The sequence below is a fragment of the Schistocerca gregaria genome, chromosome 3 (genome assembly GCF_023897955.1).
Source record: "Schistocerca gregaria isolate iqSchGreg1 chromosome 3, iqSchGreg1.2, whole genome shotgun sequence".
NCBI classification, from domain to species: domain Eukaryota; kingdom Metazoa; phylum Arthropoda; class Insecta; order Orthoptera; family Acrididae; genus Schistocerca; species Schistocerca gregaria.
Window position 1 is genome coordinate 913,740,615 of NC_064922.1, and position 15,274 is coordinate 913,755,888.

Below are 15,274 nucleotides of genomic sequence, written 5' to 3' on the forward strand. Positions count from 1 at the left end.
GGAACAATGGCAGGAGGGTGTCCACAATGAGGAAATCAAAGAAAAACTGGGAATGAACTCTATAGATGTAGCAGTCAGGGCGAACAGGCTTAGATGGTGGGGTCATGTTACACGCATGGGAGAAGCAAGGTTCCCCCTAGACTCATGGGTTCAGCAGTAGAGGGTAGGGGGAGTCGGGGTAGGCCAAGGACAAGATACCTAGATTCGGTTAAGAATGATTTTGAAGTAATAGGCTTAACTTGAGAAGAGGCACCAATGTTAGCACTGAGTAGGGGATCATGGAGGAATTTTATAAGGGGGACTCCAGACTGAACACTGAAAGGCATAATTAGTTTTAATTGATGATGATGATGATGATAACAATAACTTCACGACCGGGTATGATCGTATCTACGATCATGAAGTAATTAGAAAGACGATAATGCTATTTCTTAATCAATAGCACGCTAGCTGTGACTGCTTCAAACTGCGCGAAACTGCAAGTAAAGACTATTCACATTTCATAATGCAATATTTTATGACAGTGGTCAATCTATGATTCTTACACCAATTGTGATTGATAAAACAGTAAGAGAAATGTCAAATTCCAACTTTTCCAGTGAATAACAAGATCATTTTTATTTTGTTACATCACAACATGGACCTGAACTCGCTAGTCCCGAATTTCATGCCGATTGCATCATATCGCATACTACAATAGCGAGCGACTTTGTGCCACAAAGGAGATGCTTGCTCTGGGAAGAGACAATGTCTCGTAGGGTCACTGACTTCAGAGGGAGAGTAAGCTACACCGTCCTTTGGCTTTGTGCTGCCACGGGTTGGTGACGGTCAGCTTATCGAATTACGAAGCCCGGAAGCTCGAGGTTTATGCACGGTAAACCGATCAAAGTATATTTATGCAGCCAGTTTATAATCCGTTGAGGCCATCCTCGAGCTGGAGGACACCGCCTGCGGCTAGTGGGCCGATCCGGAGAAATTGATGCCAAAAGTTGGTGTGTGCGGTCGGAGGCGGCGACCTTGGCGGCGGCGGCGGCGGCGGCTGTGGGGACGGCGCTCCACGCTCCGCCCTGCAGACCGCCGCATCCCGAGCCCGCGTCCCGCCGGCGCCGCCCCAGACTATAAAAGGGGCGGTCCGGCTCTGGGACGGCACTCTTCCGCAGCAGCGAGTACTGGGACGGTCTCAGCAGCGCCGCTCACATCACCTCACACATGGCCAAGCTCCTGGTGAGTCGTCTCTTCCAGCTGGACAGCGCCTTTGGCTTGACACCACAATGTCTCTTTGGACATGTTTCGGCTCCAAAATTTCATCATCAGCACAGTAACAGAATGAGCCTGACTCACTATCATTTTTTACATCCATTAGTATTTATCGATGTTCGATGCCATTCTGCTACTCTACCTATCTTTTATTTTACTGATTCACTTAGCCACTGCACTCAGAATTTCAGATACAATCTTTGCTGCTTCTACTATTTTCTGATACTCTACCTATCTTTTATTTTACTGATTCACTTACCCACTGCACTCAGAATTTCATATACAATCTTTGCTGCTTCTACTATTTTCTGCTACTCTACCTATCTTTTATTTTACTGCTTCAGTTACCCACTGCACTCAGAATTTCATATACAATCTTTGCTGCTTCTGTTATTTTCTGCTACTCTACCTATCTTTTATTTTACTGATTCACTTACCCACTGCACTCAGAATTTCATATACAATCTTTGCTGCCTCTACTATTTTGTAATTCTACGACCTTTACTGTACCAAGGAACTGCTCTTACTACTCTACGTATCTTGTAGCGATTCACTTACCCACAGCACTCAGAATTTCATATACAATCTTTGCTGCCTCTACAATTTTGTAATTCTACGTCCTCTACTGTACCAAATAACTGTTCTTACTGCTCTATATTTCTTGTACTGATCCACTTACTCATTGGACTCCAAATTTCATATACAATCTTTGCCGCCTCTACAATTTTGCAATTCTACGACCTTCACTGTACCAAGTAAATATTCTTGACTACCTCAAAAGGTCTCACTAAAGTCTTCTGATGATGATTGCTCAGAACCTCTTCATTTGATACTTCTCATTAATTTTAAACATGTTTCTACAACTACGTCTACTCTCCTCAAGCCACCTTATGGAGTGTATGCTACCACTATCTTTTCCCTGCAGGCCCGAGTGACCGTGCGGTTCTAGGCGCTACAGTCTGGAGCCGAGCGACCGCTACGGTCGTAGGTTCGAATTCTGCCTCGGGCATGGATGTGTGTGATGTCCTTAGGTTAGTTAGGTTTAATTAGATCTAAGTTCTAGACAACTGATGACCTCAGACGTTAAGTTGCGTAGTGCTCAGAGCCATTTGAACTATCTTTTCCTCACTTTGCTGTTCCATTGGGGACAGACCCGAGTGGAGGAAGACTGTCTCTACAGCTCGGCCTGAGCTCTGTTTTCTCTATTCTGGCCACGATCATTTCGTGAGATGTATTCGGGCGGAAGTATGTGTTGTCTGGCTCTTCTTAGAACGTACGTTCTCGAAATTTCATCAGTAAACACTCCGTTGATGCACAACGACTCTCTTGGAGTGTCCGCCATTGGAGTTTGTTGAGCCGGCCGTTGTGGCGGAGGGGTTCTAGGCGCTTCAGTCCGGAACCACGCTGCTGCTACGGTCGCAGGTTCCAATCCTGCCTCGGGCATGGATATGTTATGTCCTTAGGTTAGATAAGTTTAAGTACTTCTAAGTTCTAGGAGACTGATGACCTCAGAAATTAAGTCCCTCAGTGCTCAGAGCCATTTGAACCATTTGAGTTTGTTGAGCATCTCCGTAACGCCCTCGCACCGACTACACGATCACTGACGGAAGGCGCCACTCTTCTCTCCCTATCTTTACCATTAATCGAATTTGGTAACGCTCCCAGACTGATGAATAATACTCAACAATCGGTCGAACGAGTGTTTGATAAGGCATCTCTTTCGTGGATTACTTACATTTTCCAAAAGAATCTCAGTATGGCACCTGTCGACTGTTTACGAGCAGTACATTTATAATTTACCTTACATTTACGATTATTTATATTTCTGTCACATCAAGTTTAAAATTTTCCCCGGTTTCTTGTGCTCTACCTGTGCCCCGAATATACTTGAGCCGGACGCTGTGGCCGAGCGGTTCTAGGCGCTTCAGTCCGGAACCGCGCTGCTGCTACGGTCGCACGTTCGAATCCTGCCTCGGGCATGGATGTGTGTGATGTCCTTAGGTTAGTCAGGTTTAAGTGGTTCTACGTTCTAGGGGACTGATGACCTCAGATGTTAAGTCCCATAGTGCTCAGAGCCATATGAACCGAGTTTACTTTTTCAGAAACATCTTCCCCAATTCAATGCAATATTTTATTGAAGGAGGATACAGAGCAGGATAGTTTACAGTTCATCTTCCATTCGAATTCAAAGTCCGTTACAGACTGAGCACAACGTCTGATTGGACAGACACCAGAACTGAAATTGGCTGAAACTTTAATTCACATCGAGAAGTTTCGTAAAACCTGGGGAAATATTGTCAAGATGAAAGGAGGCATTTTAACAGCAGCAATACATCGCTAAGTTCGCGTTCTGACCCCTAATGTGAAATCTTTGTTCACGGACGAAAAACGTATACCTGATCTATAGGCTTCTAGCATTTCTTTCTACCGCACTAACATAACAATTTCATGCGCAGTTACCAAATATGATTTATTGTGTCGTTCGTCCTACGATGTGTCGAATGTTGTTGTGTCATACGATACAGAGTTGTGGAAGAAGTACCTGCCTTCCTTTTGCTCAGATTTGCGTCTATGTACTCCTCACAATCAGTGTGTATATTAATGCAGCAAACTTAGTAGTTTCATTAAGAAAAACTTCCTGCTTACTTGATTCGGAGATAATAAACTGATGGGTGAGCTCCCTCCATTTTTCGAAAAGGTATCAACAGACTCGTCGGGGACTTGTTCGTTTTCTAATATAGGTTTTTTCAAATTATCCAGTAGTTTTTAAAATCTCTAAGTAAAGTACAGTAAATAGGGCAAAGTGCATCTATGGATCAGTGTTATACCATAATTTCTCCTTTGCATTCACTTTCGTTGCATTCGCCAGCTCACACCAAATTATCACTTTCCAGCATAACCTACACATCGGGCTACGCTACAGATCAGGATTAAATGGGGCGCCAGTATCACACTCTAGCAGATAATGGTCAGGTGTAACACTAAAGGAGTTTCATGACCTGAGCTTACATGTTATATATCCATATACTCTTCGTAGCCTATGAAAGATCTTTAAGTTCGGTAGGGAAAAATAGTTTCGTAGGTTCCTAGCATTCAACGGCAGATGTAATGACAGAAGAACGTCTTGTAACAATGAGGCCAGTGTAATTCCATATACGAGCTATCACTGGATCGCAAATGAAACCATTTTCTTTCGAGAAGTTTTATTTTCCAAGAAATGGATGTTATCAATCCCAGTAAGGTGGTGTAGTAAATAACGACAACGTGCTGTTTATTTGGTGATGCTGACTACTAACTAGCTTCACAACCGGCATACATTGATCTCAGGTGCCTGACGATTGAAACCAAGCTATCTTTGTCGGTTACTGGATACAAGTTTATTCAAGCTGTATGCACTAAGTAGATTCTTCAGCTTTTAAGTTTAAGGTAACATTGTCAGCAAATCGAAGGTTGGTTTGAAAATAATAGTGATTTCGTAGGCATTGTCCTATTGGACGTGATATGCCGTTGTCTTGCTGGGACGTTTGAACCGATTAGCAGAGCCAGTTATAGCGAGGTTCAAAAAATGGTTCAAATGGCTCTGAGCACTATGGTAATCAACTGCTGTGGTCATCTGTCCCCTAGAACTTAGAACTACTTAAACCTAACTAACCTAAGGACATCACGCACATCCATGCCCGAGGCAGGATTCGAACCTGCGACCGTAGCAGTCGCACGGTTCCTTCCGGACTGCGCGCCTAGAACCGCGAGACCACCGCGGCCGGCGTTATAGAGAGATCCTACAGTTTAACATGGACTCTGAAATACAGTAGCATTCAAATATGTTCTGACTGTTTCATATACTCAACTTCTATAATTTATACTAGCAATTTATACTGTCTTGCTGCGTCACATCAAGATTACCATTATTTTTTCTGTCGCCCTCTGTAAAATTTTGAAATACTGGGTGATCCGGTTGTGCTCGTGATCATTAATCGACCGTTTTGAGTTACAGGAACCATCTGTACTTTTCTTTATTAACGCGTATGTGTATTATTCACCTAAGAAAATTATTTTTTGGCTGGATATCGGGAAAGGACTTTTTTGTGAAAAGGAGATAATAGGGAACCGTGTAAAAGTCCACTATAGCAGACTCATTTGGGGACACTCAAGATACCCGATTCAGCATTCGCCCACATTAATATAGATCATGGATAGCTACACCGTAATGTATTTGTTACGCAATCGTGGGCGAAGATCTGAATACATCCTTGCACTCAATACACGGGTTAAAAACCAGGCAAGGTTGACTACAGTAGTCGGTGCTCCAGTGAAGGACGTCTGAACACATATTTAGTTGTTTTTCTGTAGGTGGGGCTAAGCTCCACTGCAGACGTGCCAGAGGATCTTTCAAGAAATTTATCGCTGCATGAGTCATGGCCGTCAGCCATTCTGGAACGTATTTTAGATGAGGAATTCGCCCATTATAAATATTGTACTGACAGGTCAGCCAGTCCATTAAGGAAAAGTTTGATTATTATTACAGTTGTGGAACGCGTTCTTCTGCGTGGTACAAGGTAGTCGGCTGGTATTCGTAAGCATAGTTTAGAAAGTTACAATAAATATCCAAGTAACAAAAACATCTGTAACGTTCGCTGTCACAACATTAGAAGATGGTTAGTTTTCTATGACAGTGTAATACTCATTCACATTTAGCGTCTGACAAAGTTATTCTTGATAGAGGCAGCCAATTGGGGAATCGAATGATACTCCTGAATGGAGAAGACAAGACTGTAGTGTTTTTGATAGCCTCATGTGGTTTATCGAGTTTTCTAAATTGGTTTATGGGGAACAAATTGTTAGGTTTTCTCTATTATTCTTATTTGTATGTTATACCACAGTAGTCGTGGAAAAAACTGTGAATCTCTGCAACTACTGCCAAAGTGTATATCATCCGTAGGAGTAGCAATTCAACCTGAGTACACTAATGAATTTGCTTTTGGAACTTTACTCACAAGAAGAAAATGTTTTGCAATTTACACAGTAGAGTAAATTTTCCAGATTTGAATTACCTCTGAGGCGTCATAGGTACAACAGGTAAATAAAAATATTAAAGCTTCTGAACATAAGTAAGGGGCTTCTGAAGTAGGGGCGGTTGAAAATGGTTCCTTCATGAAACAGAAATTTAGATGTTCAGTGTTAAGAGACTTATTGTACTTTCTGTGCAGCGCTAATTTCACTACTTCTACGTTATGAAACAAAAACTTCTTCATTTTCCAGAAGTAGGAAATATGAGAACTATGTGCAGACACTTTGCAAGAGTTGACTTCACAAAGGCTGCTCTAAGCAATTGACATCAATCGGCATGTGACGAGCAAGAAGTCTACGACGGATCAAGCTTGCAGTTAACGCAGAGAAGCCATGACACGAAGTCTTCTTCTCGCTGGAATAGAGAGCATGATAGAGGCTACGGAGTATTCTCACAGCGGCCATTAGAGACGGTTCACAAAATCAGCTGGATAAATTCAGGGAGTCAGTTCTTGGTGAAGATATCAACACAGTATTCGCTTTCACTTATTTACTGAAAACACCGAAAATGTGTTATATGTAAAGGGGTAAGAAGGTAAACTCGTTCTTTTTGAAAACATGTAGACTTTGTCGTCCTCTGTACGTACGCTCCAGCCCAAGTCCAAAATTGTATCTGTACTTTTTTTGATGCAGCTGGTTGGGCAGAGTTGACAGATAAAATAGTAAAAAAAAACAGAAAGGTGTTCTTTTATTAAAAGAAATGGTACTTTGTTTTCCCGTCAATGGGTTTCCACGGATACCGATGTACTTGAAATGCTTGGGTGAAGGTTTAAAAAAATCGGAAGTACATAACGCAGATTCAATAGTGCTAGAACGTGCCTAAGCTGCCAACACACTAGTATCTAGAATGAAATTTTCACTCTACAGCGGAGTGTGCGCTTTAAAGTTTGTAAGGTAGGAGACGAGGTACTGGCGAAATTAAAGCTGTGAGGACGGGGCGTGAGCCGTGCTTGGGTAGTTCAGTCGGTAGAGCACTTGCCCGCGAAAGGCAAAGGTCCCGAGTTCGAGTCTCGGTCCGGCGCACAGTTTTAATCTGCCAGGAAGTTTCACACTAGTATCTGATTCAAAATTGTCTCAATGTAGAAAAACCGTGATAGCTACCGAAAGAAGAGGTGTGCGGTGTGGTGGAGGGAGACAAGTGGGTGGAGGGAGCGGGGACCCAGACCTGCAGACAGCCGTGGTTCGCTGGAGCGTGTCGTCGCCTTTGCCGGGCGGTCGGGGCTATTTCTGCCGCTCCCGCTGTAACGGAGCAGGGCGGCTGCGACCGCTCGGGTGGCCGGCCGTCTCCCTTCGCGTCCCGGTAGCTCCGAGAAGTCGTAACGCGATTCTGTGTTACGGAAGCGCCTGCGTCTCCGCTTCAAGGTCGCGGCGTCAGCGGTGTCCGAGGCTACCTTGCGGACAGTGGCATTGTCGCCTTACTCGCGTTATCCCATATCTCACCTAAAGCGTGTTTCTCCACTCTGCCAAAATTCAATTATTTTTACATTTCAAAGATAGTATTGAATTTGCAGTTAAGGGTTCGCCTTTTTAATTTTCTTCAATTTTGTTGCACAATCAAGAACCAAAACCAGCTTTTCTTCCCGAAGGGCGAACAATTCCAATGTAGGAATAAAAATGGTTCCCGGAAGCACGGAACGCTTGTGTTCATCCTAAGATCCAAAAGGCTGTACATGGCAGAACTCAGACTGATATCGCGTCTCTTGACTTCCAGAACCTTCCGATACAATTCCAAACCGCCGCTGATGATTCCCCAAAAGGGCTAATCGCGTCATTTCCTGTAAATAAAAAAGATTTTGCAATCGAGACTGTCTTATTTCAAGTGAACCCTTTTAGTTCTGATCGTACCAGTTTCTCGCAGCCGTTAGGGCATGTGATCTATTTAATTACAACAGTGACTGACGAAAGCGTCTTATTATCGTTTTAGTGTGTGCATCGTGAAGCCAGAGATCTGAAACAGATTCGATCTTCAAGCTTATTTTATATCCAAACGGTGCATTTCCCGTCATGAGTTCCTTGTCCAAACATCACGTAGTAAGTACCTTGTAGAACGGGTAGAAGCCTATAATAGGAATTACAAAAATCCTGTATATTCCACATTAGTATGAATGTGGAAACATTGTCTGTGGAATACTAAAGCTCCACCCCAGATACTGCTGACATTGGAATCCCGAATTACTGTGTGGTCTCCAGTACGCCATGACCTATGCGTTTTCCAGCGATTACCACTCCACGTCCAAAGTCGGTTAACTCGCCATGTACAGTCATGTTCACTAAAAAGCTGTCAGTAACAGACCGCTCAGACATCGCGTGTACGCAGTGCCGTAAGCTGCACCAAACATTCGCGCGTCACACACAGCACATTTCAAAAGGGACAACCCTGCGAGTGACCTTTGCAAAATGTGCACTGATGTGATGTCTTTAAACATCTACATCTACGTGATTACCCTGTTATTCACAATTAAGTGTCTGGCAGAGGGTTCAATGAACCACCTTCAAGCTGTCTCTCTACGGATCCACTCTCGAACGGCACGCGGGAAAAACGAGCACTTAAATTTTTCTGTGCGAGCCCTGATTTCTCTTATTTTATTCTGATGATCATTTCTCCCTATGCAGGTGGGTGCCATCACAATGTTTTCGCAATCGGAGGAGAGAACTGTTTTAATGATTGCCACTCCAATTCACGGATCATGTCTGTGCCACTATCTCCCACACTTAACGATAGTATAAAACGAGATCCCCTTCTTTGCACTTTTACGATGTCATCTGTCAGTCCCATTTGATGCGAATCCCACACCGCACAGCAGTACTCCAGAATAGGGAGGTCAAGTGTGGTGTGAGCAGTCTCTTTAGTAGATTTGTTGCATCTTTTAAGTGTTTGCTCTACCCACAACATTATATTTGTGATCGTTCCAATTTAGGGTATTTGTAATTGTAATCCCTAAGTTTTTAATTGAATTTAAAGCCTTCAGATTTGTGTGACTTATCGAGTAATCGAAATTTAGCTGATTTCTTTTAGTAGCCATGTGAATAACTTCACACTTTTCTTTATTCAGGGTCAACTTCCACTTTTAGCACCACACAGATATCTTAACTAAATCATTTTGCAATTCGTTTTGGTCATGTGATGACTTTACAAGACGGTAAATGACAGCATCATCTGCAAACAATCCAAGACGGCTACTGAGATCTTCCCCTATGTCGTTAATATGGATCAGGAACAATAGAGGCACTACAACACTTCATTGGGGAACTTCTGGTTCTACTCCATAACTTTCCGTTTATTACTACGTACTGTGACCTTTCTGACAGGAAATCACGAATCCAATCGCACAACTGAGGCGATATTCCGAAGGCACACAACTTGGTTAGAAGACGCTTGTCAGGAACGGTGTCGTAAGGCTTCTGGAAATCTAAAAATATGGACCCAATTTGACATCTCCTGCCTATAGCACTTATTACTTCATGAATATAAAGAGCTAGTTATGTTTCGCAAGAACGATATTTTCTGAATCGGTGCTGACTAAGTGTCAATAAATCGTTTTCTTCGAGGTCCTTCATAATGTTCGAATACAGAAAATGTTCCAAAACACTATTGGAAATAGACGTTAGTAATATGGGCCTGTAATTCAACGGATTACTCCTATTCCCCTTTTAGGGTATTGGTGTTACTTGAGCAGTTTGCCAGCCTTTAAGTACGGTTGTATATAACTGCTAATTATGGAGCTATTGCATCAGCATACCTTGAAACGAACCTGACTGGTATACAGTTTGGACCGGCGGCCTTGACTTTATTAAGTGATTTAAGCTACTTTGCTACACCGAGCATATCTACTTCTATGTTTCTAATTTTCGCAGTTGTTCTTGATTGGAATTCGGGAATATTTACTTCGTCTTCTTTGGTGAAGGAGTTTCTGAAAACCATGTTCCATAAATCTGCTTTAGTGGCATTGTCGTTTCTAAGTGCACAGAGACTCGCACGTGATCAGATCTTGGTTCAAAGACGGTTGACAGACTTTAAACGTTAAAAAAAAATGTAGCATAACGCGCGTAATGAGACGAAAAGAACAGCGATTGTAATGTCTCATCTTTTAAGAATGCACGAGTATCTGTCTTTAGAGACAATGTGTAATGAGCACGTAAATCTTGAAGGCAGATGCCCGATTCAGCACCGTTAGGAAAGCGATTTTTTTAAAACATTTTGTGAAACATCAGTCTCCTGTCCTGTACTAACCTTTTCATCTCAGAGTACCAATTACAACCTGCGCCCTCCATTATTTGTTGGACATATTCTTGTCTCTGTTTCCCATGCAGTTGTTACCTGCTACAACTCCTTCTAGTACGAACGAGGATAATCCTTGACTTCAGAGATGTCCTATCATCCTGTCCATTCTTCTTGTCTGTGTTGTCCGTGTATTCCTTTCCTCACTGATTCTGCAGAGAAGCTCCTCATTCTTTACCTTATCAGTCCACTTAATTTCCAACAGTCATCTGTATCACCCCGTCTCAAATGCTTCGATTCTCTTCTGTTCCGGTCATCCCATAGTCCATCTTTTGCTACTATACAAAGCCGGGTTGAAAACGTACATTTTCAGAAACTTCTTTCCCAAATTAAGGCCTGCGTTTGATAATACTAGACTTTTATTGGACAGGAATGCCCTTTTTGCCAGTGCTAGTTTGTTTTTGGTGTTCTTCTTGCTCCTTCCGTCATTGGTTATTTTTCTGCCTAGGTAGCAGCTTGCCTTAACTTTGTCCACTTCGGGACCACCAATTCTGATGTTCTCATTTCTGCTACGTCTCATCACTTCCGTCTTTCATTTTCGCACTCATTAGACTGTTCATTCCACTCAGCAGATTCTGTAATTCTTTCTCGCGTCCATTGAGGATAGCAATATCATCAGCGAATTTTGTCATTGATATCCTTTCACTTTGAATTTTTATTCTACTCTTGAACCGTTCTTTTATTTGTGTCATTTCTTCTTCCATATATAGATTGAACAGAAGGAACAAAAGACTGCATCCCTGTCTTACACCCTTTTTAATCCGAGAACATCATTCTGGGTCTTCCAGTCTTATTGTTACCACCTGGTTCTTGTACATATTAGATATTACTCGGCTTCCACTATGGTGTACCCCTATGTTTCTCAGACTTTCGAACAGTTGCACCATTTGACATTCTCGAACGCTGAACGCTTTTTCGAGATCGACGAAACCTATGAACGTGTTCTGATTTTTATCCAATTTTGGTTCCATTATCAACCACACCACAAAACCTTCATCTTAACTGACTCTGGCCTCGGGTGGCTATGCAGTTATACAATTCTTGATAGTTTCTCGTCTTACCAAGCGAAGTAACAAAAAGAGACAGAAAAGATTTCAATAACAGCGGCACGGTTCGTCAAGGGACGTGTTTGACTAGTACGAGAGGTTCACAGAGATCCTCACAGACTGCACTAAAAATATTCAACGCTGCAGGCAGCACTCGTCTTATTTTCTTCACTCTTCCGGCGAACTGACATAAAAATCGCGAGTTTACAGTTAGAGTTTCGATAAGTGGTTTGTGTTGAGAAGCCCCAGGGAAACCCTAAAATGGAAGGAAAGCTTTTGGGAACTCACGTTTTCTATGACTTTCAAGCACGGATTCCGTGTCTACGTTAACTAGTTAGGTGATGACTGACCTGGTGGTCGTCTGTTTCAGTCAGTTGCCAGTATTTGGACTGATAAATGAGAAGTGATGATGTATAGTTTGTAATCGCTATACTGTATGTCAGTATGGCAGGTTAGCTCTCCAACCCCTGCGTAGTATCTCACATTACGAGAGCATATGACAGTAATCATTGATTATTCAGAGGAGTATCTTTCTCTCGGGTGCTCCAATGGCGAACACATTACTTGTTGGAACTGAGCTTCACCCTCTCCGTTCTTTTGATCCATTGTCATCTAGGGAGCTTGGTGGCGCAGTGATTACACCACTGAGCTCTTACTTGAGAGGAGCAGGATTCCAATCCACGTCACATGCAAATTTAACTTTTCTATGGTTTCCCTAACTCACCAACCAAAATGTAGGGTAGTTATTGTCATGAGATAACAGTCGATTTATTTTGACAGTTCAGGTTTTATCGGCGATACTTTTTAGTGGTCTGCTTTCTGGTTTTCAGCCGAGTTGATGATCCTGTCCTTATTCACATTGTTTCTAACAAATGTCCACTCAGTGAGTGCAGATAACAATAAAGCTCGTAGTACCGTTCGACCGCTACGGTCGCAGCTTCTAATCCTGCCTCGGGCATCGATGTATGTGATGTCCTTAGCTTAGTTAGGTTTAAGTAGTTCTGAGTTCTAGGAGACTGATACCTCAGAAGTTGAGTCCCATAGTGCCCAGAGGCATTTGAACAATTTGAAGCACATGAAGAATACCTGTGGGTCAGTTCTAGAAAGGGTCGTCCGTCTCCGGTAGCTGAGTGGTCAGCGCGTCAGACTGTCAATCCTAAGGGCCCGGGTTCGATTCCCGGCTGGGTCGGAGATTTTCTCCGCTCAGGGACTGGATGTTGTGTTGTCCTAATCATCGTCATTTCATCCTCATTGACGCGCAAGTCGCCGAAGTGGCGTCAACTCGAAAGACTTGCACCTGGCGAGCAGTATACCCGACGGGAGGCCCTCGTCACACGCCATCATCATCATCTAGAAATGGTGGGCGTAAAGCTGGCATAAACAGCTCGGCTGAACAGCAGAAAACATATCATTACTAGATTTCTTTCCCCATTTTTGCCCAATCAGAGCTTCACTTGTGATCTTATTATCGACTGTATCTAAATCCTAGCCACCTTTCTACGTACTCATGTGCAACAACGCACTCACCGGTCGACAAGTTACACACTGAACAAACTAAATTGAAGAATGCTACCGTTTCAACACAATCCTCCGAACACTGTCGGACTGTAAGACAGTGTTTACCTGCTTTTTTAAAAAAAATCTTTATTTCCAAATCTTAATAATTGTACAATTTTAACCCACTACCTTATATGATTAGTGGGTCCATATGATGATACAATGGTTACAATTGCAGCTAAAGCCTGAGTTATATTTAAGTAACTAGTTAGTAAAGTGAGCTATGGGATAACTGCAATGGGCAAAGTTAGTTGATTTTGATTGTATGTGACTTACTTAATTAACTAGTTACTAATGCCTACAGCGTTACATACGTGTCAGTCAAATGTATAAACCTACTTATAGAGCCTTGCACTGGGATGGCCAAGATGTTAGTCACTGCAGGTTCCTAGAAATAGTAACTAATCTAAGTCGTACAACCAATCCTATCCTAAAGTCAAGTTCGGTGCTTGTCCATGATCGGTAATGGTGCACCCCACTCCCCATAAGTCCCTAACGCGGCGGATTTCCAGACTGTTTTGTGTAAACGTTCAGCCTCAAGTTGTCCAGTCGGTACGTGTGTTCGTTCTCCGGTCGCAGGTTGTACTCAGCGCCCTGGTGGCCGTGGCGGTGGCGAGGCCCGGCTTCCTGCACGGCGCCCTGCCCTACTCGGCCATCCACGCCCCCATCGCCTACGCCGCCGCCCCCGTCGCGCTGACGTCGCAGTACCACGCGCAGGACGAGCTGGGCCAGTACAGCTACGGCTACCACGGCGGCCTCTCCGCCAAGTCGGAGGCGCGCGCCTTCGACGGCTCCGTCGCCGGCGGCTACTCGTACGTGGACGAGAAGGGCGAGCTGCAGAGCGTGCGCTACACGGCCGACGCCGTCAACGGCTTCCGCGTCGCCGCCTCCAACCTGCCCGTCGCCCCCGCCGCCCCCGAGGCCCCCGCCCTCGAGGCCCCCAAGCCCGTCGAAGACACCCCCGAGGTGGCCGAGGCTAAGGCCGCCCACGCCGCCGCCGTGGCCGACGCCGCCGCGCGCGCCGCCGCCGCCCCCGAGGAGCCCGAGCCCGCCCCCGTGGCCGTGCCCGCCGCCCCCGCCGTCATCCCCGCCGCGCCGGCCGCCACCGTCGCCTACTCCGCCCCCGCCGTGGTGGCCGTCAACCCGGCCAAGTCGTTCGCCTACTCGACGGTGGCCGCCGCCCCCTTCGGCCACCTGGCGCCCATCAGCTACGGCTACCACGCCGTGGCTGCCGGCCCCGCCATCAGCTACTCGGTGGGCGCCGCCGCCCCCGTCGCCATCGCCGCCGCCCCCGCTGAGGCCAACATCGTCATCAACGACAAGGGCGTGCCCGAGTACACACCCGAGGTGGCCGCCGCGCGCGCCGCCGACGCCATTGCCCACCTGCAGGCCAAAGCCCGCATCTTCGGCTGAGCCCCCACCACCGCCACTCTGCTGCTAGTCCCGCGATCGCCACGGCTCACCATACCTACAACGGACCAGGCATCATAATACTCCTGGCGACATTCTAGCCGCCGACTTACTCTGTACAAAGTTAGGCAGATTAAATTTATTTTCGCAAACACAATCACAGTTTCGTTATTTCTGCATCGATCCTTCCTTCTGACTTAAGTGTTGAAATAAATGAAATGATCATATGGCATTTAATGGCCGGGGTATCCCCTGCGGGGTTCGGCCGCAGTATTGCAAGTTCTTTTAGTTCACGCCACTTCGGCGACTTGCGTGTCAACGATGATGAAAATGATGATGGGCACACAACACCCAGTCCTCTGCTGGGAATCGAACCTGGTGACCCCTTCATGTGATACACTGTAAGGCTACCGCTGCGCTACGCAGGTGGACGAGTTAAGTGTTTATACAGGGTTATTCGTATGTACCTCCAGTGTTTCAGAAGATGACTTCGCGACAACTACAAGACATAAAAACAAATAGAAACATACGAAGGGTGTCCAGAAAGTCCCTATTGGTCGCGAAATTAAAAACACAGTGAAAATCCGATGAAGCTTGGTAGATCTACATCTACATCTGCTTATATACTCCACAAGCCACCCAACGGTGTGGCGGAGGG

The 15,274-nt window shown here is 44.8% G+C and overlaps 1 protein-coding gene across 1 annotated transcript; it reads left to right on the forward strand.

Annotated features, from left to right (window-relative positions):
- Positions 1-1,147: 1,147 nt before the first annotated feature.
- Positions 1,148-14,773, forward strand: LOC126355428 (cuticle protein 19.8-like). Its single transcript, XM_050005735.1, has 2 exons — positions 1,148-1,224; positions 13,786-14,773. The coding sequence occupies exons 1-2, from the start codon at positions 1,210-1,212 to the stop codon at positions 14,617-14,619; spliced, it is 849 nt and encodes a 282-aa protein (XP_049861692.1). The 5' UTR covers positions 1,148-1,209; the 3' UTR covers positions 14,620-14,773.
- Positions 14,774-15,274: the final 501 nt, after the last annotated feature.